The sequence below is a fragment of the Eutrema salsugineum genome, unplaced genomic scaffold (assembly GCF_000478725.1).
Source record: "Eutrema salsugineum unplaced genomic scaffold, Eutsalg1_0 scaffold_8, whole genome shotgun sequence".
Classification (NCBI taxonomy): Eukaryota; Viridiplantae; Streptophyta; class Magnoliopsida; order Brassicales; family Brassicaceae; genus Eutrema; species Eutrema salsugineum.
The window spans coordinates 2,255,187-2,280,725 of NW_006256414.1; the positions used below are offsets into that span (position 1 = coordinate 2,255,187).

The following is a 25,539-nucleotide window of genomic DNA, read 5'->3' on the forward strand; positions in this document are numbered from 1 at the left end:
TAAAACTTAAAATTATTGTCTCTTAACTCAATTTTTCGGAAATTGTTTTCACTTGTTTTTGATTTTTTTCTGGATTTTTTTTGAATTTTTCAGAATTTAATATAATTAATATTAATATTTTACTATTACAAAATTAAAAGATAACAAATTCTCTCTCCGTTAACTCGAGGTTGTTAAATAGATAAAATCTACCAAATTGATGTAAAAAGTAAAAAAGTATATGGGTTGAAGTTTTTTTAGTACAAAAATAGTTCGCATATTAAAAAACATAATCGAAGAAAAAACAAATTTTTTAATAAAATATACCAAAGAATCACAAAGTGTAATCGATTTTCTTCATCTTCTTCTTGTTTTGTGTTTTCAATTTTGATGATGCAGATTTGAAGAAGCAGAAGCTGAGGCAGACATCCTAGCTGTTGTGACACAGCTCTTTGAAGATGCAAGCTTCATTTTGCTAAAGAGATCTTTGGTGATGTGGCTATGCTGTTTGCTGAGCAGAGAGTACAAACAATTTTCCATTTTGATTGTTTGCCATCATCTGCTAGAATCAAATCTGCTAGAATCAAGACTGAATGAATTTTTTTTTTTATAATGAAACTTAATTTAGTAATTATGCAAATAATTATGCATGTAGATTAGAAAATACAGTATTTTATTACTTTAATATGAGTATCATCTTATATTTATTTTGTATTTGAAATATGCATATGGTTTAATGGGGTTTACCTAATGCTCTGTTAAACCAGAACTTCTTATATAATGTATAATAGTATATACATGTTAATGTTTTTTTGACTATATAGATTAGTGGCAAACAAATTTATGGATCGATCATATCAATTTTTTGCCTGGGTTCAACAATGGGCACTATCCCTTCTTAAAAAAAAACAATGGCCATTATTGTCCAGTACAATTATACTTAAACTCGTACCATCTCAAACATAGTCAAATTAGCAAATTAAATCACTTTCCATAAGTTTTTTTATTCCACGGATTTATTAGATAAGATCACTTCTTTTTCTTGTGAAGAAGAAGATTAAGTATCTAGTGAGTAAGATGAATTGGCCCACTACAGGCCGTCTGTGTTGCTTCACATTTCGTTTTGGTATGTGTACACATTGGTTAAATGTATAAATGATCAATCTCTCTCTATAAACTGTTTTTTTTCTCTCTATAAACTGTTGGATGAAAGCTGCATACATCTTGTTAATTCTGCCCCAAATAGACTCAGATCAAGACTCGGTTTATATGATTTAAGACTTGATTTTCGATATAATAAAGTAATTACTAAATGAAGATTATATAAATAACATAAGCGGATTGGTCGGTTAGGGGGAACAAAGTTTTTTTCCCAGCAGATAATTTTTTATTCTGTTGCTAATTTGCATTTGGTCACGACAAAGCGATTCTTTTCTCACTTTTCTTTATCTTTCTTTCCGTCTTATCGTACCTTGTGTTCTATTTAAATGCAAATATATATGATTAGAGAGTCTTCCACACATTTTATATAGCAAATAAGACTAATATTATTTATTGTTTAAGAAGATCATTCGAGTATATCACCTTGTGTATCATTGATTGTAGACTTTTTAAAGATGTGGAATGTGTTTGACAGGATTTTTTTTTTAAATACAATGAACATCACTGTAATTTGTTTGTTTTATTATTTAATGTAAAAACCTTTTTCTTTTTGAACAGCATTTAATGTAAAAACCTAAAGCCTTTAAAATCGTATACTAATGGCTTTATAAAAAATTATTGGCTATAGAATGTATCAATAAAATAATATTTTCCAACCTATCATCAAATACTAGGGTTGGAATTGTTATCCGGTATCCGATATCCGATTCGGTATCCGATCCTATCCGATCCGTAAAAACTGAATATCCGTGTAGTTCGAATCCGGATCCGGATATTGAAATTAAGTATTCGTTTATTTTGGATATGGATCCGGATAATAAAATATTTTGAAATCGGATATCCGTTATTCGTTTATTAAATATTTATTTATTTTTAATGATATTTATTCATTTTTAAAAATTAATTTTAGAATTGTTTTTGGTTTAGCTTCTTTACATATGATTGAAATTTATATTGTGTAATAATTTTTTTATTTTAGATTGTGAGACAAGAACTTAAAAATTGATAGCATATGGATATAAAGATAAATTAATTTTTCTATTACTATTTCCTCCTTTATTATGTAAACTTTTAAACTTTATATTATTTGAATACTACTTTTTATATTATTTGAATGCTACTTAAATGTTTTTTTAATTTTTGTTATTTGTAACTTACTATGATAATACATATTAATTATTTATGTTATTTCATTATAATTTTAAAAATTAAATTTTTTTTAAAATCAACAAAACCGGATATCTGATCGGATATCTGTAAATATTCGGTTCAAACCAGATATCCGAAGACTGGATATCCGAAGTTTTCAGATCCGGATCCGGATAATAAAACTGATTATCCAGTGAATCCGGATACGGATCTGGATACTTTAAAAAGTCTGGATATCCGGCCCCGTTCCAGGTCTATTAAATATTACTAGTCTACTATGTACCTTGCTTTATACCATGTCATAATATGATGTACATCTGTATGCTACGGTACAAATTTGCTGAGAAGAAACAATTAAACAGATAAAATATGAAAAAAAAAAACTCAAAATGCTGACAAAAAAATATGAAAACTCAAAAAGAAATTCAAAACTATAGCGCAAAAGACAAAAAGCCCAAATAAGAAAACAAAGAAAAAAGAAGAAAAATTTAAAGAAAAAAAAAGTACTGACAAAAAGCCCAGAAATATCCTTCATTACGACTCTCTCCCCTCACGCCTCCCCAAATAAAGAGAGCAAACCAAAAACTCTATTTTATTAAATAAAATAATTAAAATAATAATATTAAATGAATAACATAAAAAGAATTAAATTCCTCTCCACAAACTTCTGTAACATCCGTTTCAGCTACAGCTTCAATCGAAGAAGACGAAGCAAGAGCCGTCACACTTTTTGAGGAGTTTGATTTTTTTTTTCCCAATTCTCCTTGCGGTTTTACAGTAACACTCGCCGGAGATTATGGCTCGGCCTTCTTCGGCGTCTTCAACGGCGAAGCTTCCTTCAATCAAACCAGAGGATTACGCTCACAGTCCCGTTCACTACGTCGTCGTTTCGGGAGATCACGCCGCACTCACTCGTCTTCTCTCCTCCTTGCCGAAGCTAGGAGATCCAGAGCAGATCCGAACCGAATCCGACTCACTGAGCCAGGAACGAGTCGCGGATCAGATCTCCGCCGTGCTTGACCGCCGCGACGTTCCTTTCCGTGAAACGCCTCTTCATCTCGCGGTTCGACTCAACGACGTGTTCGCCGCGAGGGCGATTTCCTCCGCCGGCGCAGACATTTCGCTCCACAACGCCGCCGGATGGAATCCGTTGCAGGAGGCGTTTTGTCGCCGGAATTCTGAGGTTATGAAAGTGCTTCTGAGGCATCACCACCGTTTGGCGTGGTTCAAATGGCGGCGGCGGTTACCGCGATTGATAGCTGTTCTCCGTCGTATGCGAGATTTTTACATGGAGATCTCTTTCCACTTCGAGAGCTCGGTGATTCCGTTCGTCGGAAAAATCGCTCCCTCTGATACTTACAAGATCTGGAAACGCGACGGAAACCTCCGCGCCGACACTACCTTGGCTGGATTCGACGGATTGAAAATCCAGCGTGCGGATCAAAGCTTTCTTTTCCTTGGTGACGGTGACGAGTCTTTAGATATCTCTCCTGGTTCACTCCTTGTACTGAATCGAGACGACCGGAAAATTCTCGACGCCTTTGAGAGTGCCGGAGCTCCGATTAGCGACTCTGATATCGCAGGGTTCTGTTCTCAGTCAAGCTTATACCGTCCGGGAATGGATGTAACTAAAGCAGAGCTCGTCGGACGAATGAATTGGCGACGGCAAGAGAAGATGGAAAGCGTCGGAGATTGGAAAGCTAGGGTTTACGAAATCCAGAAAGTTACTTTCAGTTTCAGATCCCGGAAAATCGTTAACGACAGCGATTTCGCCGGTAGCGAACAAGTTCAACCTCTAGAGCTAGACGAAGACGACGACGGTTTCCTAGTTGCAGAGAATCCGAGTTTCTTAGCTCCGCCTCCGCCAAGGCCACAGAGACGACACAGTAGCTTCGTCAAAGAAGATAGAGATTGGATTTCTGTGGGGAGAAAAAGCGTCGATGTTTATCCATCCGCCGCACCACCACCGCAATTCCAACCACCGAGAAGATCAGTAGCTCAAATCCAGCCACCGAGAAGATCAGTAGCTCAAGTCCAGCCGCCGAGAAGGTCAGTGGCTGTACCTTTAACGGTGTCTCCGGTGAATCCTCCTCAGATCAAAGAGAAAGAATTCGTGAAGAGCTTGCATCCATCTGTTTGGTTAACGGAGCAATTCCCGTTAAAGACGGAGGAGCTGCTTCCGTTACTCGACATTTTAGCCAATAAGGTCAAAGCCGTCGCGAGAATGCGTGAGCTCCTCACCACTAAGTTCCCGCCGGGAACTTTTCCAGTCAAGGTACACCTATATGGCAATTTCGTAAATAAATTTAATTACGAAATTGCTTTTTTTAAATCAATTAAATTGCTTTTTTTCGTTTGTTACTCTTTTTGGGCTCGAATTAAGCTGAAAACATTAAGACCGTTAAGCCTAATGTGACGTGTCATACTCTCATTGGGTAGTCTGATAAACGTTATGACTAAGCCACGTCAATAGGATGGGTCAAGGGGAACCAAAAGATTTATATTTATCTTTTGGGACCCTTTGTTTTTGCTTCTTTAGATCTCTTTAATTTTCTTGGGAAATTGTGCTTTTAAGTCCAAGTCAAGATCTTTAGATGATGTTTTATTTTTCTGATAAACAAAATCTTTTTTTTTGTGGGATCCAGCTGTCTATTCCGGTGGTCCCTACGGTCAAAGTAGTAATCACATTCACCAAGTTCGTCGATCTACCACCGGCGGAGCAATTCTACACACCACTCTCAAGCCCGAGATTCCTCTCCGGTGAAGAGCAATCCGATGACGACGAAAAATCCAACGGTCGAAATTCAATCTCGCAGCCATCTTCGTGGCTGAGACGCACCGCTAAATGCTCGCAGCGGCGGATAGAGGAGGAGCAACAAACACCGGACCCATTTGCTATACCAATTGGGTATAAGTGGACGAGCATGAGTAATAGTAATAGTAAAATGAAGAGATCAAAGTCTACCAAGAGATCTAAGTGAAAACAAAAAGACTTGAGTGTCTTTTATTGTAGATAATCTTGATATTAGTAATAGTAATCAATATAGAGAAATTATTGATGAACAATCTGGTTGTAGTTTTACCATACATTTTTTTGTATTTTTGAAATGGTTATATGATTCAAATGCTGTTCATTTTAAAAATCTTTTCCTTGGTCCATGGTCTAAAAGAGTTCAATAATAAAGGTATTAAATGGACGCACCAGCTAAAGTGAAAAGAAAAAAATGGACGAAAAAAAGAAAATCAACTATATGTGTTCATGCTTTTCTTATTTATTGACCAAAATTGGTTTACAAATTACGTTGTATTAACTTTTCTATATATGCCAAAATAATATTTTCCTCTTATAGCGAAAAAAAATCTTATTCGTTACACATTTGTTGTTGTAATTTTTCTGTAGTATTCTGTACTAAAGTTTGACCTAATAACTTTTGATAAAGCAATTATGAGTGTTCTGCTTTAGGTTACATAAGACGCAATTTAGACGTTGGAAGTACATTCCATTCCAAGCTGGCATTTTGTTTATATTGATTTAAATAATTTGACCAAAAAGAAATCTTATCCTTGGTATAAAATTGAAAGACAGACAAAGCCTATAAATTACATAATTAGAGGTACTTGAAACTTGTAGTTGAAGTTAATAACATAAAACACGCTTAATTGATTTATATAGCTGACACTTAAAATTTTCACATGATTTATGTATAAACTAGAAAGAAAGTTTATTTTTTCTTTTTTTTCTCTCTGTCACATGGAATGGGACATAGTGAGATGTCTTAAATTACGCGACCTACATTTTATGCTTTAGGTATAAACAATACCTAAATATGCCAAAACAAACGTTTGCTTTGCAAGTCGGAAACGAACAAACTTTGAGATGTAGTTAAGTGCATCCAAAGAAAATCCAAGGAATTTAGTATGTAAAATATTTTACAAATTAAGAAATCTAAAGATCTAAACCCTGACAATAAAGGACAACTTAAATAATAATTCTTTCATAAAATAAAGAACACATCTACTATTACTCTTAATAGTCTCCATTCTCCGCATTATCACTCATTTTGCTTAATCAAAATCGTCTTTCTTCTCCAAAGAAGACCTCTCAACACATTACAGGTATATACATATATTTTTTTTTCTTTTTTAATTACTTTACTTATGAATATCATTCATTTTCAGTCAATACCCGTTTTACGATTAATGGAAACAAAATAACTAGTAATATATATCTGTTTCTATTACTTTTCTTGGATTGATTGAAAAATTTGATATGATGTTAAACGAACGTTTTGGACTATGTAGTTTCCGAGAAGATATCGTAACATGACAAGTGAAGCACCAAGTTGGGCGGATCAATGGGGAACCGGAGGGATCGGGGAGATGCCGGAGAAAGAGAACACCAACGGTGCCGGCGGTAAGAATTCCGGCAAGACCAAATCGGGAATTAACAAAGCCAAAATTGTTGACTTCGTAAGTTGCAAGTGGATCAAGAACCTTGTGCACAAGAAGAAGAAGAAAGACTCTAATTCTTGAAATGAAAAGAAAAAGTCTTTGTACATTTTTACATTTTCTTCTCGATGTTCCTTGAAATATGTTTTTCTTCTGAAGATCTCAATCTATCATTGTATTTTTTTAATGCTTTATATGTGGAGTTTCATGTGAGTTAAATGGTGCATCCCACGATTGAAAGTTTTTTTTTTTTTGGTTTTATACTACATGGCTCAAATATTGGTCGATTTTGATAATATTTTTATTAGTAGGCTGCTTTTATAACTGTATTTATTTTCTTCCTCTAACTTTTATAATATCTCTCGAAAGTTTTTGTTATCACTTGTCCACAAATACCCAAACTGTGACCAGACAAAATGGTAGGAAATAAAATAATAGAGAGATGACATATGTTGTGCGTGTCCATAAGTAAAACCCAAACTATAGAAAGCAACATTTACATTATAATCAGTCCAAAGCAGCATAAAGAACTTCTCAAGATTCATAGTCATAAAGAGAAAACCATATATACATGAAACACCATAGGTATACTGATAAGTTGGCGATACCTTTAGCTTTCATAAGGAAGAAAAAGAGGATTTCTAGTAGAACTGCTAGAAGAGTGAAGATGAAGAGTCAAAGTGACTAAGGAAACTATACAGTATTCATATTCAGTCTTCTAGTCATCTCTTACCCGTTTCCTTGGCCATTTTCACTCTTTTTCTCCAATCTTCTCAGCTAATCTGCCAGAAACACCCTTCTTCACCCTTGATGAAAGCTGAAGGTACCGCCAATCCATCATAGACAGATTTAGACCAAACCAAAAGTGTTCTCTCCACTGTAAGTCATGTACAGAAACCCATCTTCATCTTTGTTCTCATCATAGATTGCAGACATCAATGCAGCTGCAAGAAAAACATTCAACAAAAGCGTTCATCTTTGTTTCGAATTTGCAGAGAAAAGTTAGTGCAAAATACCACCGGAATTTCATGAGAGCAAGGAAAAAATGAAGAAGCAGTTATATGCTAAGAGTTGTGACTTACCAGTTGGGGGCAATGTGTTCTTCACAAAGACAAAGATTGCCTTTTCGGCACTCAGCTTGATTCTTTTACGGACAACATACACGAATTGTCCCACAGTTAGCTCAGCAGGAACAAGGTACCTGACAAAGTCAAAAACAACCAAAAACAAAAGTCACAGATCAATCTCATTTCGGTTTCATACTACGAAAAGATATAGTTCTCAAGACAATGTTCTAAAGCACTCTTTTCTCCTTAGCTTTAGTATACAAAGAATGTGTAGAGTTCCTATGTTTCCAAAAAGGAAAGAACAGAAAAAGAAGAATCTCAATACTGACTTTTTCTTGTCGATATTTGGGACATCACTTCTCTCAGCTCTCTCTACAATCACCTGCAACATATAGTTTCTCTGTTAAAGAAGAAAGCTACATACACAGAGAAATACATCAATGTACAGAAAATGATTAAAAAGGCATTACTGGAACTCTGTCTGGATACTTCTCCCTGATACGAGAAGCTTCAATTTGTCTCCTTTCTGACATTACAAAACCCAAACGGATGATGAAAGAACACAATAATCAGGAGAAACCATTTGAAACATTACTGATTGATCAATCTTCTAAATCAAATTTCTCTATCAACGATCTTACAACCCAATCGAAATCTTACCCTTTTTTTTAGAAAGGGTTGAAATCTTACCCTTTTAATGGGTAACAAGATGGTTTATCAAAGATCCATAATTTCTAGTGATCACTAACAAAACCCATAAGATATTTTATGCATAGTTTGATGAAGAATTAAGAAAGCTAAAGATGACAACACATACCCAGTGGGTGTTCCAGCTTGAACGAGATATTAGCCATGGCGATTTAAGAGTCGAATTTCTGAAATCAGAACACCAAATCAATCAACACGACGAAATAACTATATGAATTGAAATCTGATAGTCTATTAGCAATCTCGCGAGATCGTATCATCGGAAAAACAATAGATTTAGGAGGAAAAAAACCCAACAAAAATAGGGAGAAGAACATACCGGATATTAGGGTTTTCTCGTTTCCCTGAAAATTGACTGATTTAGATCTCTACTAGAAAGGATCAAAGCTCGCTTACTTATAGAAAAGGAAACTCAATTAGGTTTTCAAGATTCCTAATCCCTGCGCGAAACTGAAAAGGCTGAAACTTTCGTAATTTAGTCATCACGACGTTATTATTTTTGCCATGTGTTCTATTGCATTACCGGAAACGTATACCGGATTATGGTTTAGAATACTTTCGGTTCTTTGATTATTACATACCGGAAACCTGAACCCTAAACGACACAATTTACTGTTGTAGATCAGAAAAGGCCGAAAATATAGCAATGATCGCCTAAAACCAGAACAGTGCTTCATATTATAAAAAAGCATTTGCCTTAGGCCACTAAATATATTTTTAATTTTAAGGTCACATTTTTTTTTTATAATTTTCTTCAATTATGTAAAATAAATGATTTTATTTGGTATGTATAATAGAAGAATATCATGTAGTTATATATCTTTGAGAGACAGCTAGAACAAATGAGTTATGATATTTAAAATTATATTTTGTCTAATAAAAACTATATTAATATACTAATAATAAATAAACTATAAATAAATTTCAAATTTAAATAAAATAAAATAATAATATATTTTAAAATGATGCCTTCAAGAATTTTAACGCCATATTGTCCAATAATATATCCACATTTTCTATGAAAATAAAGAGTGGAAAATAACTCTTATTTATAATGCAACTTTTTCTTCTCATTTTTTTACTTGGTCGATGTGGAACAAAGTTTAATACATACTTTTAAAAAAATGATAGATATTTTTATTATTAAAAAAGGTTGTTTTTTGAGCCGCCCTAAATTATTTGCTTCATGGGCTTTAATCTAAAACGACCCTTACAATGATTCGTTAATTATTATATTACACGTTAATAAACCGAAAAATAAAATAAATAGAAAATAACAGAATATAAACAGAAAAAATAACAATTGTCAACAAAGAACAATAGGATCATTGAAGAAAATGAAAATTAAATTGAATCTTTGAAATTGAATATATATTTTTTGCTTTTCATGGTTAAATTAAAGGTTTAATTTTTCAAAACTAGAATTTAAGATTTTAGATTTAGTTCTAGAATTTATGGGGTTTTTTTTTAAAAAAAAAATAGGATTTAGTCTTTAGATTTAGATCATTTTTAATTTACAAAATATAAAAAAATAAGTGTAATATAGTGGCGGGCTATCAGTTGCATCACAAGTATCACGTGGGATCCCAAATCATAAATTTAAATGCAATTGATTATAAAATAAGTTATATAAACTACATATAAGGTAAAACTAAATTAAATTAAACTAACAACGGAACTCACTCATTTTCACGTTTCCACCTAACATGTATTGGACATATTTTTTCTTTATGCATGTGTATGTTGTATTTTGCCAATTCTAACACGAATTCTGCTATACATATTTTGCTCACAAAGAAACCCATCACAAAACAACAGTAGTTTTTACCATGGTAAATTTGAGTTAGACTTTTTGATTAAATATTTAATTACAAATTTGTGATGCATTTGCAAAGAAATTTAACTTCTCGCCTTACTTTTCGTTTAATTCTATACAACATGATGGTAATGATTTGGTCAAAAAAAAAAAAAACATGATGGTAATGGTATCATGAGATTTTCCCACCTATAGTGCATCACTATGATTTGTTTTTTGGTCTGATATATCTTCTATCTAAAAGAGCACGTATATAATTTAGTTCATTTTTTTCTTCGCGACTTTTATAAATCAGAACTAGCTACTAATCATCATGAAATTCGTACTAGTGGTTCAATGTAAGTTATGTGGGCAATGAGCTCATATAAGTACTTTGTTTTAATAAAGACATATATATATATATATATATATGTATATTAAATTGTGTAAAGAAAACTTTGTGCTATAATTATGTTTTTTTTTTCAAATTTAATACAACCAACTTCCTTTTTGTTGTGGGGTTGTTGGCCTAATTCAATGCTTGTTTTTTCTTTTGGCCTCTCTTCATCACCTCTTCGTATTTATATCTTCGTTCACGCTGCAGACCCAAAAAAAAAACATTGAAATAGCTCATATTGTCTTTTCTCCTTTTCCATATCTACAAAATACAAGAAGAAGAAAACAGTAATTTATAAATCGGTTTGATGGTAAGTATCTTCTATCGCAAGGCACGTTTTCAATTTCGTTTTTCAATCATTTAATCTACTTTCTTTGATTTCTTTTGGTTTGGTTTTGATGTGGAGTATGAGATCATAAGTAGCCGATGAGAGGGTTTATTAAGTGATGCAAAGTGGCAATACGAGATATTGGTGCGGTTCAATCCAAAAACCGCACTCCCTTTTTTGTAGAGATCGGTTTGTTTGATTGAGCCGTGCCAATATCACGCGTTTAATAAAACCTTCATCTTAGCTGCTGGTTTTCAAGGTATATATCGATTCTCCATGTTGTTAATTTTATATATCTTTTGAAGCATATTTTTGCATTTGCAGTCTTGCAGTTAAGGTGTATTGATATCCATCGTCGAGGATCATGGTCTTTCTTATGTTATGTTTCTATATAATGTAATAAATCAAAGGCATCGTCACGCTCTTTCTTATGTTTTTTTTTTTTTATATGATCACGCTCTTTCTTATGTTATGTTTCTATTTAATGTAATAAATCATTTTTCTAAAAGACAATGTCGTAAATATTTTTTTTTTAAAGTTTTTTTAAGATTCATGTTTCTGTCTTCTGCAGTCTCTGGAAACTAGTAAGAGGGAAGAAAAGAAAGTCAGATACATTTGCGAGAAAATATCACTATATCAGACCACGATTTAAAAAAAAAATGTACCAAAAATGTGATTAAAGGGAATGTTTTTTTATTATTATTGTCACTCATTAATGCAAAGATTGCGTTTATACCGTTAGAATACACACAAAACATTATATCCATTGCACTTTAGGAAAAAAAAAATCCATTTAACCATTGCAAAATTCTTAATCTAAACTTTGCTTTAATACCGCTACAAAGAATAGTGACATATGGTTTCTTAGTCAACATATAATTTATCGGTTAATTAAGAACTATATATAAGCACTATACACATTTATACTATTAAAAGAGAAAAGTATTTTGTGTCCAAACAAAATTTTTACTTAATTTTCTACTATTCTGTTTTTGGATAACTGTTATTTCTATTGCCAAACAAAAATATTAATTTTAATTTATATTTATCAATTAAATTAATTTAATATAATATTAATAAAATAATGTATTTTTAATTCCTATTTTAATATAAATTCAAAATTTTATTTTTTAATTTAGATTTATTATAGATTTCCTTAAATATAGGTTATATTATCAAAAATTATAAAATAAGTTATTATTATATCTTTACAAAAATAATAATCTAGATATTAATTTAGATTTAATTTAAATATTCAAATATAAATAATATTTTCAATAACAGAGATGAAAATGATATATTATTATATATTTATTAAATAAGTCTAAAATTTAATATTTAAACTTAATAAATATTTAAAATATATAAATAATATGAATATTTAAACTTAATAAATATTTAAAATATACAAATGATATGAACAAAAATATTATATGTTTTAATAATTTCGGTTCTTTTTAGATTAATATAAATGAGCATGTTATAATGACGTCTTTTAATTGTGGTGTTTTCAGATTAATATAAACGGATGGGTTAGAATAATATTTTCTAATTGCGGTCATATATAATACTAGATAAAAATAAATCAATAGAAACAAATTATATTCAAACAGAAAATTGTTTTTATCATTTATTAAAAAATTATATATAAACAAAAATAAAAACAAAAATTATATTAAATAAATAAAAAATAGTTTTCGGGCAGACGCAAGGGATAGAATCTAGTTTCACTTATAAACCTTGTGAAAATCACGAATTTTACTTTTTGATTACAGTGCTTAACAAATTTTTAATTGGTACACCAAATTGTATCACCAAAAATAATAGGTACTCCCTCTATTCCTAAATAGATATGATGTTTTAAGATTTAATGATATTTTATTACTCCTTCCGTTTCATAATAAGTGTCATTCTGACACATTTCACATAGATTAAGAAATTAATAAAATATACAAATATATCCCTAATTAATATACTTTTATAACATTTAATTACAAAGACTATTATCTTTAAATGAGGGGTAAAACAGGAAATAAGGGTAGAAAGTTACATTGAAAATGCAGAATGACACTCTTTTTGAAACAAAAAATGAAATCTAAAACGACACTTATTATGAAACGGAGGGAGTAGTAAATAAAAAAATACTTAATTTATATTGGTTACAAGAATATCAAATTTCTGAAATAGTATTGGAAAGTGGGAATAATGACTATACATTTTTGGAAATAGTAATAAAAAATAATTAGTAATTATTTATTGTTTTTTAATAAGTGTGAAAAATCCTAAAACATCAAGTATTCTAGAATAGAAGGATATTTATTTGAACCTTAACAAGGGACACTATGATATGTCCACCATTGTGAAAACGAGAAATGACCTGTAAATATCATCTCATTTTTCAGTAAATTTATAAAATCAATTAAACTAGACCTTTTTGTATAAGTAAAAAGCAAAACATTGATGCATCTTGAGCTTAAAACCAGCAAGCCGCACGTCTACTGTGCTGCATCCCACATATATGCGGGTAGATTTTCTTCTTTTTTTTTTTTGAATAATTTTTGTATATATCAAATTTATGTTACACTTTGAATAACATGAAATAAAATAAAAAGAATCAAAATCAACTCATCGATACATAACTGAGCATCATTACAACCACGCAACACTACTTTGAGAAACAAAAACCTTTTTAAGCCAACCGATGCTCTCTAGTAACACTTTAGGTAATAAGATATGCTCCACTATTCGTTTTGTTGGTTTCACGAACCAGTTTTCACTTTTCACAAAAGGAAAGAAGCCAAGAAATGATAAAGATTACCGAAGACTGAAACTTGTAGCAAGACCAAGCCTGAGGTATTATTAGATTCCGCTGTGCAAAGACCACTCTTAACACATTTTAGAGATAGAGACTTCATACTCTCTATGTATGGCCATGATTAACTTTTCACATTGGCATATCCTCTATATAAAAATGAGAAGGTTATTCTTATTTCAAAATATTGAAGTATAAACGGATGATAAAAAATGATTATTGCTAATAATTAGTAAGAACGACTTTTTGTTTTTAAAATATACATATTTTGCCAATATGTGCACAGATATGCAAAACCAAACAAAAACCTGCGAAGTGGCCGCATATCTTTTATTACATCTCACAGAATACCCACGAGTTTAGGACCAAACCCTTAAATTTTTGTCGAGACTGATTTAATGGAATATGTCCCTTACTGACAAAATCCATATAATACATATTGTCTAATAATAATTGATATAACTGATTTGAGACATTTTCAATTTTGTTAGTTTATCATTCTAATGAGTAAATGAATCTAATGGAAGATCCTGCAGCTCTCTTAATCTTGGAAGAGTAAGGGAACTATACAACCACGTTGTTATCGATCACCAATGAACAACAACGGTAAAATTTCCAAAATGAATAAATTTCAGAAAGTAACCATTAAGAAGAAAATGAATTGAGGAAAGTAAAAAGAAGCAGAAAGGGGAAAAGAGAATTTAATGAGAAAGAAAAGGAAAGCATGTGGAAATAAATGAATGGGCACAACAATAAGAGCTCTGTCTCTTATAGGACAAACCAAATGTAACAAAACAAATATGGCTTCTCTCTCTCTTTCCCTTCTTAAATTTCATTGCCTCCTCCATTAAAAGCACTTCCACTTTCCCTTTTCTTTTTTCCCCTATTTTCTTATTTTCTTACCTTCAAATTTTAAGTTTCTTTCAAAATAAAATAATAACTCCTTTACTCATTTGTTTCAAAATACGGAAACTGTACACAGAACCATAATGCAAATTAATAAACTACAGTTACATGATAAAATCTAATTAAAGAAACGAATATCAATGGTTTTATTTGCTAACATATATTATGTTTGTTATTTTATATCTTCTAACGGATGTAAATATGTGCTTGGCTATCACTTTTCTAATGAAACTCCAAATACAACATATATAACCTAAGAAACTCTTTTCATTGATGGCTCTGAGACCATCGGGGGTTTTAAGCGGGTTCAAGAATGAAGTTCATGAGTTTTTTTTATTAAATATAAATGAAGAAAGCCCAATATTCATGAAATTTAGTCTTTAAGAGGCGTTTATGCGTGACGTGTCCAAATTTGATTGGTTGGGTTTTGGGGAAATTTTTTTTCTCCACCTCCTCTCTTTTTCTCTCTCTTTCTCTTTTCTTTTCCTCTCTTCTTCAACTTTTTTTCTTTTTATATTTTCTCTTTCTTCTCAAAATTTTATTAATAAAAAATTTGAGATAAACCACATGAGGGTTCACGATTACTGATTACTGATGGATGCTCTGATGATTCCAAATTCTGATACCAAATATACCGTATTGGAATATGAATTTTAAGAGATTCTTTATTAATAAAGATAGATCAAATGTAAGAAATAAATTAGCATTCTCATTTCATTTCTCAAGTTAGAAATAAGTCTGTAACATGTCAATACCCTATGCAAACAAAAATGGTTTGCTATACTTTCAAGAAATCGGGACTCCATAACGCATCTTGGCGTTCACCGCAAAGTTGGTGAACTTCGAACATCCTCCCGAACGGTCGGCAAATTCCGCTGCATTGCCAGTCAAACGACGCCGCACACACATTTCCCGTCAGAGCATTCAATTGACAATCTGAAATTTCAAAAAAAGAAACAAAATATTCGATGTTTAGAAAATGATTAACCGAAAATTTGAACCATACCGGATTAAACCGGACAAAGGTTGTCAATATTCAGACAAAACAAGAGCTTTGCTTCTGTACCGGGAGGAGTTCCACAACAGAGTGTTTTGTCATCGACATGTTCTACATCCAATCCTATGAACCACGAACCTAACGAGACGTCTTCATTCGCATACTTGTGTAGCAAGTTCCTAAATCCAATCAAAACAAGACGAAAGTTTCAGAGATTTTTCTTGCGGCTCACAACTTCACAAGCTAGATAAGAACTTACTTACTGGTTTATCAAAATGTAAGTTGCTAGATCTTTAGAAATGGCATATAATTGTCCTGTGGCATGTCGGAAATAGTTGTTACCGGCCTCCCCAAACTTCCAATACTCCGGTTCATGGTACTTGACGTTTCTATTTTCACAGGTAAAGCTGAGAAATTTTAACTACTTATCTCACAAAATCATCTACAATATTGCATCTAACTTACTTTTTGGCTAGGACTGGTCCGGATTTCATACAACCTGCATAAACCCTAGGTTTCTTGCGGTGTTCTTTTAAAGTCATCGCGAGTGTTCCTGCAGCAGAATCAGAAAGATATTTAAGATTACCCAAACAAAGATTACTTCAAGATCATCAGTTGTATATATTGATATGAAGATATGATTGTTTACCAAGATTCACGTGAACATCATCGTCGACTTTGATGTAGAATTCTGCGTCCCATAAAGAAACAGCGGTTGCGAAATACGTCTTTGTCTTGGCTGATAATTTCATGTATCCCTCTGTGTGTTCCTGTTTCAAAAGAGCAAAACAAATCAAAGAAAGAAAGCTTGTTCGACAAGAAAGGTTTCAGGATATAGAAGAAGAAACAATAGTCCAATCAATTAGCCAAAAAACAAAAACAAAAAAACCCACCAGTCTCAAGAAATCCCCATGAATTTTCTCCTCAGCTTCAATAGATTTTTCAAGAATCCCACCAAGCGACGTACTAATGGAGAAATTCAAGAACATTATAATGAATTAAAGCCAAAATATCGCATATTGTTTGATAAAAACCTAACGATAAAATATGTACCTGTGACCTATAACAAAACGTACGATGATGCCCTTCTCTTCCTCGAGCTTTTTAAGCTTGTTCCCTAAACACCGAAAAAAATGTTTAAAGACTTGAGATTAAACATTCGAAATCAAGAAAACCGAACAAGCAGGTTTTATACCTTGTGGCATCCATGTTGCACGAACGGAGTCACGTCTCCTACGGCTACTAAAAGCAGTGTTGATCCCAACAACCATAAAGTATTTTCTTTTCTGAGTCTGTTTTGATATGTTAAACTTTCCCAACAAAGACTCGCGCTCAGATCTAGCAGCAACTAGCTTCATCTCTAAGCTTGAAATAGATTTATCCAAGATCCTGTTATCAAAGTTTTTACTCCAAGAAGTTAACATATGTAGCTTCGTGCCGGATTAAAATGGTAACTATCTGAATATGTTATAAACCTGATACTGTTGTTAGCACTAAAGTTACCAATATCACCAGATATTAGATTTAGTTGCGTATTCTCAAGCTTAGAGATTCTTGGTATGTCTTTAGCTTTGGGTATTGTCCATATCCTGTTACAATGATCATTAGCTAAATTCACATGTTTCACATACCAAAAATAAAACTTCACTTAGAAAAATAAAGATCAAAAGAAACATAAACCCCATCAAAAATGAAATTCAATAAATCAACTTGAACACTAATAACTAAAAGCAATATATATATATATATATATATATATAGACGCAAGAAATAACAATCAGAACAGTTATGATCAAGAAAAGAAGAAGTTGGATACCAGAAGTAAGAAGAAGCTTTATATAAGAATCATTGAGAGGACAATCAAAATGCCATGAAAAGGGTTTGTAAATTTAACCTATTAGTAAAGAACATTCCAAGGCAGAAGCTCGCGAGGCACAAGGACAATGCACAATTCCTTGATATGACATTTCTTGGAGAAAAATAGTAATCGCCAATACCTCCTCCTCTGCTCTTAAATGACATTTGGTATTGCTAATAAACCTTTTGTATTTATTAATCAAAGAAGATTTTACTGACAAGGGAATTTTTTATTGTTTTGGCTGAGTTTGATTTAATCTCTCTCTCTCTCTCTCTCTCTCTCTCTCTCTCTCTCTATCACTCTAGTCTCTATATACCTGCAAGAGATGCATAGAACAAGAACAGCTCACTTTTATCTCTCACCAACTGCTTCACTTTCATTCTTTTTCCCTGCAGGTTATAGAAATAAACAAAAGTTTTAACGTTTAAGAATGGCGTTTTCTATTAATTATGGAATTTGGAGTTACGAATATATCAAGACATCAAGAAACTGATGATTGTTAGGCTACAAACGTAATGAACGTAATGATTTTTCAGTTTCAAAAGCTCAGGAAAAAAAGAGTTTCTCAACTACAATTTGTTATTTTCCCAGTCAGATTCCAAATTCAACTGAGACTACGAAATGGGTTTCATACACTCATAAACAAAAGTTTTTCTTCTTCACCACACCACACTCATATATTTAGTGACCAGTTCATCTTCACCACAAACTCAATCTTCTTCTTCTTCACCGTCACTGCATGCGGAACATCCAAGGCACTGAGGAAAGCGCTTGACCATCATAACAGACTCGTCTCTGCTGAATCCTTCAAGAATATGCATCAAATCGCAAGGAAAATCTTCTAGAATTTCGATCGTTTACGACTTCAGTCACAGAGCTCAAATCCAAAACTTGGGGAGAAAGGAAACAATTTCTAAGGTTACTTCCGATTTAATTGGCTCAATTGGTTGACTATTTGTTTCCTACAAGTTAAAAAAAAAATTCCGGCTGCCGGGCTTCAAACCCGGATTTGAGAGACTCGAAGAGCCTCTTAGAGCATCCACAACGCTGTCTCTTAAGCGTCTCTAACAAAAATTTATTAATATAATAATTGAAATGGATTGGATAAAATGCAGAAACGTTTCTTCTCTGGGAATAATTAAAAACGTTTCTTCTGTCATCAACAAAAAAAACTCTTCCTTTCTCTTTCTTCTTTTTTCTCTTACCAATTTCTCTCTCCTTTTTTTCCTTTTTTAGTATTCCTCAAATTTAATAATATAAAAATTAACAAGAAACCTATTTTGCGTTTCAGCGTTGCGGATGCTCTTAGTCTGACAAATTAACCTTTGTGCTACAGCGGATCTAATTGCTAATAAATGAGTACAATTTAATTTATTGAAGAATTTCGATTGTTTACGACTTCAGTCACTTGCGGAACTCAAATCCAAAAGTTTGGAAAGAAAGGAAACGATTTCCAGGGTTTACTTCGAATTTAATTGGCTCAACAGGTTGACTATCTGTTTCGTACAAATTAAAAAAAAAAAGTTTTCCACTGCCGAGCTTTGAACCTGGATTTGAGACTCTCGAAGTGCCTCATAGTCTGGCAAATTAACCTTTGTGCTACAGTAGATCTAATTGCTAATAAATGAGTACAATTTAATTTATTCAAGAATTTCGATTGTTTACGACTTCAGTCACTTGCGGAGCTAAAATCCAAAACTTGGAGAGAAAGAAAACGATTTCTAAGATTTACTTCGGATTTAATTGGTTCAATTGGTTGACTATCTATTTCGTACAAATTAAAAAAAGGTATTCCGCTGCCGGAATTCGAATCCGGATTTGAGAGACTTGAAGAGTCTCATAGTCTGGCAAATTAACCTTTGTGCTACAGCGGATCTAATTGCTAATAAATGAGTACAATTTAGTTTATTCATTTCATGTAATTAAATGGGCTTTCACAACTCTTTACAGTCCTTTATTTACCTTAGAAATATTTTGGGCAGGAAAAATATTATACAATTTAATATTAGCAAATACTTTTTTTGTTAATTAAATAGCAAATAAAACTTAAAATTAAGTTTTATTAAGTAGTTTGGACTTTAAAGATTATTCTGAGATCTACAAACAGTTTTATAGTTTTTTGTTTTGAAAGTAACTTTTGTGCTACAACAGATCTTCATTACATGTAAATTTAAATGGCTTTCAAAACCTTTTAATTTATTTCATTTCTTCACCGAATTTTTTTTTTTTGAATTCTTTCCATTATTGCATTCAAGTTTAAACCACGATAATTCCAACAACAACCGCATTACATTCACTTGCAGACAAAATCCTAATAATTTTTTTGGCACATCCGTAACTGTTTTAGCCACTAATTCGCTACGAATTGTGTTCGTAGTTATTTTGTAGATAATTAGCCATGGATTTGCCAGCGAAATGCCACAAATATTAAGTTTTTTCTGATCCGTAGCTTTTTCGTGGTTTTTCCATAGCTAATTAGAAAAAGCTACGGAATATTCGTGGCAAACTCGTAGCTATAGGAAATTTTTTTAGTAGTGACAAACACAAACGAGTTTAGTATTTTAAATCTTCTTTTGGAAGCAATAGCAGTGTAGGTTGGATCCCTCAACGACCGCCCAACAGAGTGGAGGAATCTACTACTTATAATCGTTTTCCAAATTCTGTTTTCACCTTTGAACTTTTTTTTTGTGGCAAGGCTTTAATAGACTTGACAAGCTGTCTAGAGTGATTGGGTGTTCTTGATTTACTCATTTCATAGTGTAAAAATGCTATACTTTAGACATCCAGACATTGATTAAGGCAGGCAGATGATAATTGTCGAGTTTACTTTAACTTCCAGACATCAGATGTAATAGAAAAGAAGGTTGCATAAAGAAATAACACCAAAAGAGCTTCGTTTTCTCCTCCGAAGATATATAAAGAATTGTTTAGATAAGCTTTGCCCTTGATGTTTTATTTGGAAGTAAAAGAAACTTGAACATAAACATACACACATGCAATGCCCTCACACCGAATGAGAACAGAAGTTACACTTGGTAATTACATTTCATGAGGTTATTTTTAAACCTTCTTTTGGTTGCAATGGCTGTGTAGGTCTGATCCCTCAACAACTGCCCAACAGACTGGAGGACTCCCGTGAAAACGCAGGAGCCTTGAATCAAGAACAACAACACAACTTAACACAAGATTTTTCTTTCAACTTAAACTTTAATTATTGCTAGTAAATCTGTTAACACACCTTACAAGTTGTAACACGATTTAGAACAGACTCAAGACACACCCTGATCTGTCTCCCTAGCTCTCTCTGTTCTTCGATCGATACTTGATCTCAGAACTCTCCTAGAAAAACCCTTAACTCTTGATGCAGACTCTAACCTCTCAATCTCTCACCCTTATGCTAAGTGCTCTCTAGTAGTTGTGTTAAGCTTCTACAAGGCTTCAACACCTCTACTTATACCTAGTAGACTAAGCGGCTATACACGCCAAAAACCCTACACCACAGCTTCCATTTCTGTCATTTGATGCATATTTCCTATTTCCTTAAACTTTTGCTTGTTTAAGGAAATCTTCCATTTTTCCTGATCCGTTCAATTATTCCCATCCAACTTTGCTTTTTCTTCAAGACTTCCATTTCTTCTAGTCCAGCTCAGCTGCTCATCTGGCTCCTCGTTCCGAATGCTTCACTTGTCACGTACTCCATGCTTGTGGCAGTTCATTCTTCACTCCATCTGGTACAGCAACTACGTCAAGTACAGCTACACCTTCATCCCGTATTTTTTTTGGCAACAAGCACAGCATTCCAAATCTGTACCTAGGAACGGCACGTCCCCGCACTCGCCTAAGAACTCACGCTTAGCTATTGTAGCTCTTTCGTATACACAAACACATTCATACATGAATGAATATTCACATCCCTTTGAATGGAAGCTGGTCCGGGTCACTCGGATAATAAGGTAGACGTGTTTTGCTGCATAGGTAGTCTAAAGGGTAAAACAAAGTACTGTAGTCTTTCGATTTTAGACTATTATTACGTGCTTAAGTTTGAAAAGACACTAATCCAAACATATAGTGGTTAGGAAAATGTTGTGTTGGGATTAGTGTAGATTACCTGAAAAGGTAAATCTCTAGATCTTGCGGTTCCACGCACATCAACAATGGTTGGTCGAAGGGATATACTAAATTGTGATCCATTTACCATTGGAACAATCATGAGATCGATAAATTCCACGCAATTCTGGACTAACTCTTAATTATTGGTCAAGAAAAGATTGCTCCTTCCATTTTCTATTTGCCTTTTGATAAGAAGATAGGTTTAGAGATAGTATTAAGGGAATTGCTTTGTTTCTCCTCCCTCCATTTATAGTTTCCTCAAATACAAGTAAATCAAATAGCTCGTTTCTGTAAATCCATACAAATCTTTGCAACCCATACCTTCTCTAGTCAGAATTTTTTTTATTGTTTTGGCTGAATTTGATTCAATCTCCCTCTCTCCCTCTCTCATTCTAGTCTCTATATACCTGCAAGAGATGCATAGAACAAGAACTGCTCACTTTATCTCTCACCAACAAAAGTTAACGTTTGAGAATGGCGTTTTCTATTAGTTATGGAATTTGGAGTTACGAATACATCAAGACGTTAAGAAACTGATGATTGTTAGGCTACAAACGTAATGAAAAATTCAGTTTCAAGAGCTCAGGAAAAAAACAGAGTTTCACAACTACAATTTGTTATTTCCCCAGTCAGATTCCAAATTCAACTGAGACTACGAAATGGGGAGGAAGGAAACAAATTAACAAAAAATTCCGCTGCCGGGCTTCGAACCCGGATTCCAAGCATAATTGCAGAAATTAACCTTTGTGCTACAGCGGATCTGATTTCTAATAGGTAAGTACGATTTAAATTATTCATTTCATATCATTAAATGGGCCTTCACAACTCTTTACACAGCCCTTTATTTACCTTAGAAAAACTTCAGGCCAAAAGATTGCTCAACAAATTAACAGAAAGTTGTTAAATATTATGAGATTCTAGGGTTCAACAAATTTCTGGGCTAACCCTCAATTATTGGTCAAGAAAAGATTGCTCCTCCCAAATTTTCTATTTGCCTTTTGATGAGAGGACAGGTTAGAGATAGTATTAAGGGATTGCTAAACTCCCATAAAGATTTCCTCCGTAGATAGTAATCAAATCCAAGTAAATCATATAGTAGCTCGTTTCTGTAAGAATATCCAAGGCACTGAGGAAAGCGCTTGACCATCATAATCATAACAGACCCGTCTCTGCTGAATCCTTCAAGATTATGCATCAAATAAAATAAAAAATCTTCAAGAATCTCGATCGTTTACGACTTCAGTCACTTGCGGAGCTCAAATCAAAAACTTGGGGAGGAAGGAAACAATCAAAAACAAGTCTGTGATTACCAGTTCCATAATGGATATGATACTGCCTATCTTTGGATACTGTAACTCAAAGATTAACTTCAACAAAAAAAAAAAAAAAAAAAAACTCAGGACAAGAGTTCCAGAAAAAAAAGATTAGAATTTGTTATTGTCCTAGTTGGATTGCACATCAGAAGGAAATTGGGGTTACATTGAGATTTACAAAAGCACAAAACTGGCTTCAGAAACTCATATATTTAAACGTAGAAGCTCTTCCTCTGTTTCCTACAGTCAGCATCAAAAGATCCACAGATGAATCTAAATTTGACAGAAAAAAACAAACACTAAAGTGAAACAAGGTATCCAGCAAAGGTAGACATCAACTCAGCCACAAGCTCCTTGTCCACGTGCCTCCTCACATACTTGTTTAAAAAAGCTTCATCCGTAATCGCCAACACAGCCCACAGTGGAGGGAGTTCACTTCCAATATATCCTTTGGACAAGAGAGCTTTGATTACGTTACACCTTGGTACAATCCTCTTCTCAAAGCTTAATCCATATACCTGAGGAAACAAAACCACGGCCTTTAGTGGCCAATTCATCTTCCTTACCGAAAACTCAGTCTTGCTCTTCACACTCTCTGCAGAAGACCCCATGACTTCAGGATAGCGCTTGACCATCATCGTGAACTCATCTCTGCTGAATCCTAGTCCTAGAAATGTTTCAATGGAGTTGGCTATCTTCTTCTCCGAGCGAGCCAGAAAGAGTGGATTCTTCTTGAAATTATGCCATACATCCCCCACAGCAAAGCCTAACCTCCTATATACATTGACTTTTTCCTCTGTTGTTTTGTCAGTGAAGCAGTAAATAACGTTTAGAGCCTGGATAAACTTTGGGTTTTTGGATCAAAACCCATCTCAACCACCTTCTTCAGGGATTCTTCAAATCTTTTGTTTCCAGATACAGACTGGAAATTGGAGACGAGCAGAGAGAACAACAGCTTCTGAGGCACACCAAGTTCTCGCAAAGGCAATATATTTCTGATTTTATTCTCCTGCTTACTACCCTCTGGCAAAGAATGACACAACTTTATATACTTGGAGCTCCTATCCGCTTCTATAATCTCTCAAATATGTTTTTTTGTTTTATTGTTTTGGCTGAGTTTGATTTTTTCTTTCTCTCTCTCTCTCTCTCTCTCTCTCTCTCTCTCTCTCTCTCTCTCTCTCTCTCTCTCTTCTTCTTCATTGTGTTTTAATTTTATTCTTTATGCTATTTCCTTATATTTTTTGTTTTTATCACTTCTCGTTCTTTTATTTTCTGTCTTCTCTTACTTCATATTTTTTTGGTTTTTCTTTTTTCATATTCTTTTATTTTTCACTTCTTTTCTTTCTTCTTTCTTATTGTTTTCAACTTCTATTTCTTCTATTTCTTCTTCCTCTTATACATCTTTCATTTCTCTTACTTCTCATCTTTTTATTTCATCTTCATCAAAGTTTCCAACTTCTACTTCTTCTATATGTTGTGTCTTGATCTTCTTTTTTTCCTTTTTATCTTTCAGTTTTCTTCCTTTTTGGATTTTTCTTCTTCTCCATCATCAACTTCTCAAACTTCTTCTTCTTCTTCCAAGTTTTCTTTTTCTTTTTATTCTTCCTTTTTTTTCCTTCTTCATCACCTTTGTCATTTTTGTTCTCTCTAAATTCATATTCTTATAGGATACAGTTTTACATATGACAAGAAGCTCAGTTTTACGTATGACAAGAAGTCCTTGATAAGTCAAATATAATCACTAAATCGTCTAAAATACTTCTATAAGTAATAACTAATGTATCTCAGGTGTTACTGGCGGAATCCATTTCTAGAAGTTACCAATCCAAACAGCTAAAAAAGTCATAATTTCAATTTATTTTAAACTGACAGAAACCAGAATCATTTTTCCATTTCAATGTATCGTCATCACATGATTCGATTTTCACTATTTCTAGAATGTATTAATAAACCTAGTCTAAAGGGATTACATTAAAAAGTGTTTTTTAAGAAGATTGATACATTTAAGGAATATGATAAAATTGACTCACTTCTTCATGAGCTGCAATGCTTCTGTTATTCTTTAAGGCTATCAATTTTCTCGTGGGTTTTAGCTTTTAGGTTCACTGAAGGATCTGCGCTTCTTTCCATTTAGGATCAGAATCTGGAAATATCTGACCCATAAAAGCACAACAACACAACTGTAAAAGACAATATTACACAAAAAATAGTTATATTTTAAAAAGAAGGTGAGAGAAAACGTCAAACAGAAGGGAAATATGGGAGACGATGCCACATGAACAAAAAATAATAACAAAACAATCGCAAGGAGATAAAACAGAACGAAATAAACGCAAAGATACAAAACCACAAACATGAGAACAGGAAACAAATATATAGCTCGCTAGAGCAGGAACAATGTATACACAGAGCAAATATAAGAGCTAGAACCACCTACACTGAAAAATAACAAATCTCTTTGATCAGTTATCAACGAAGAACAACGAACAACGCATAAACAACAACAGAAT

General features: G+C 33.0%; 3 protein-coding genes and 1 pseudogene across 3 annotated transcripts; 1 reads left to right on the top strand and 3 right to left on the bottom strand.

Moving 5' to 3' along the window:
• Positions 1-2,647: 2,647 nt before the first annotated feature.
• On the top strand, positions 2,648-5,413 carry LOC18010067 (ankyrin repeat domain-containing protein 13B). The gene is made up of 2 exons (XM_006391867.2): positions 2,648-4,564; positions 4,935-5,413. The coding sequence occupies exons 1-2, from the start codon at positions 3,086-3,088 to the stop codon at positions 5,268-5,270; spliced, it is 1,815 nt and encodes a 604-aa protein (XP_006391929.1). The 5' UTR covers positions 2,648-3,085; the 3' UTR covers positions 5,271-5,413.
• A 1,790-nt stretch (positions 5,414-7,203) lies between these two features.
• Positions 7,204-9,001, bottom strand: LOC18010068 (autophagy-related protein 8c). The gene is made up of 6 exons (XM_006391868.2): positions 8,833-9,001; positions 8,623-8,680; positions 8,276-8,331; positions 8,135-8,187; positions 7,821-7,939; positions 7,204-7,682 (listed from the first exon to the last, which is right to left on the bottom strand). Exons 2-6 carry the CDS (start codon positions 8,657-8,659, stop codon positions 7,588-7,590), a joined length of 360 nt encoding a protein of 119 aa, XP_006391930.1. The 5' UTR covers positions 8,660-8,680; positions 8,833-9,001; the 3' UTR covers positions 7,204-7,587.
• Positions 9,002-15,529: 6,528 nt separating this feature from the next.
• Positions 15,530-17,770, bottom strand: LOC18010205 (probable beta-1,3-galactosyltransferase 1). Its single transcript, XM_024161085.1, has 10 exons — positions 17,643-17,770; positions 17,224-17,337; positions 16,944-17,137; positions 16,802-16,865; positions 16,642-16,714; positions 16,398-16,518; positions 16,214-16,301; positions 16,012-16,137; positions 15,818-15,927; positions 15,530-15,687 (listed from the first exon to the last, which is right to left on the bottom strand). Exons 1-10 carry the CDS (start codon positions 17,768-17,770, stop codon positions 15,530-15,532), a joined length of 1,176 nt encoding a protein of 391 aa, XP_024016853.1.
• Positions 17,771-23,328: 5,558 nt separating this feature from the next.
• Positions 23,329-25,539, bottom strand: part of LOC18010196 — a 23,346-nt pseudogene continuing 21,135 nt past the window's right edge.

Coding starts and splice junctions, on each gene's coding strand:
- LOC18010067 (XM_006391867.2), top strand. CDS start 3,086: ATGGCTCGGCCTTCTTCGGCGTCTTCAACGGCGAAGCTTCCTTCAATC. Junction 4,565..4,934: donor CGGGAACTTTTCCAGTCAAG/GTACACCTATAT, acceptor TGTGGGATCCAG/CTGTCTATTCCGGTGGTCCC.
- LOC18010068 (XM_006391868.2), bottom strand. CDS start 8,659: ATGGCTAATATCTCGTTCAAGCTGGAACACCCACTGG. Junction 7,940..8,134: donor CCAAATATCGACAAGAAAAA/GTCAGTATTGAG, acceptor TGACTTTGTCAG/GTACCTTGTTCCTGCTGAGC. Junction 7,683..7,820: donor GAACACATTGCCCCCAACTG/GTAAGTCACAAC, acceptor TTTTTCTTGCAG/CTGCATTGATGTCTGCAATC.
- LOC18010205 (XM_024161085.1), bottom strand. CDS start 17,770: ATGTCATTTAAGAGCAGAGGAGGAGGTATTGGCGATTACTATTTTTCT. Junction 16,138..16,213: donor GGACCAGTCCTAGCCAAAAA/GTAAGTTAGATG, acceptor CTGTGAAAATAG/AAACGTCAAGTACCATGAAC. Junction 15,688..15,817: donor CTGTTGTGGAACTCCTCCCG/GTACAGAAGCAA, acceptor TTGAAATTTCAG/ATTGTCAATTGAATGCTCTG.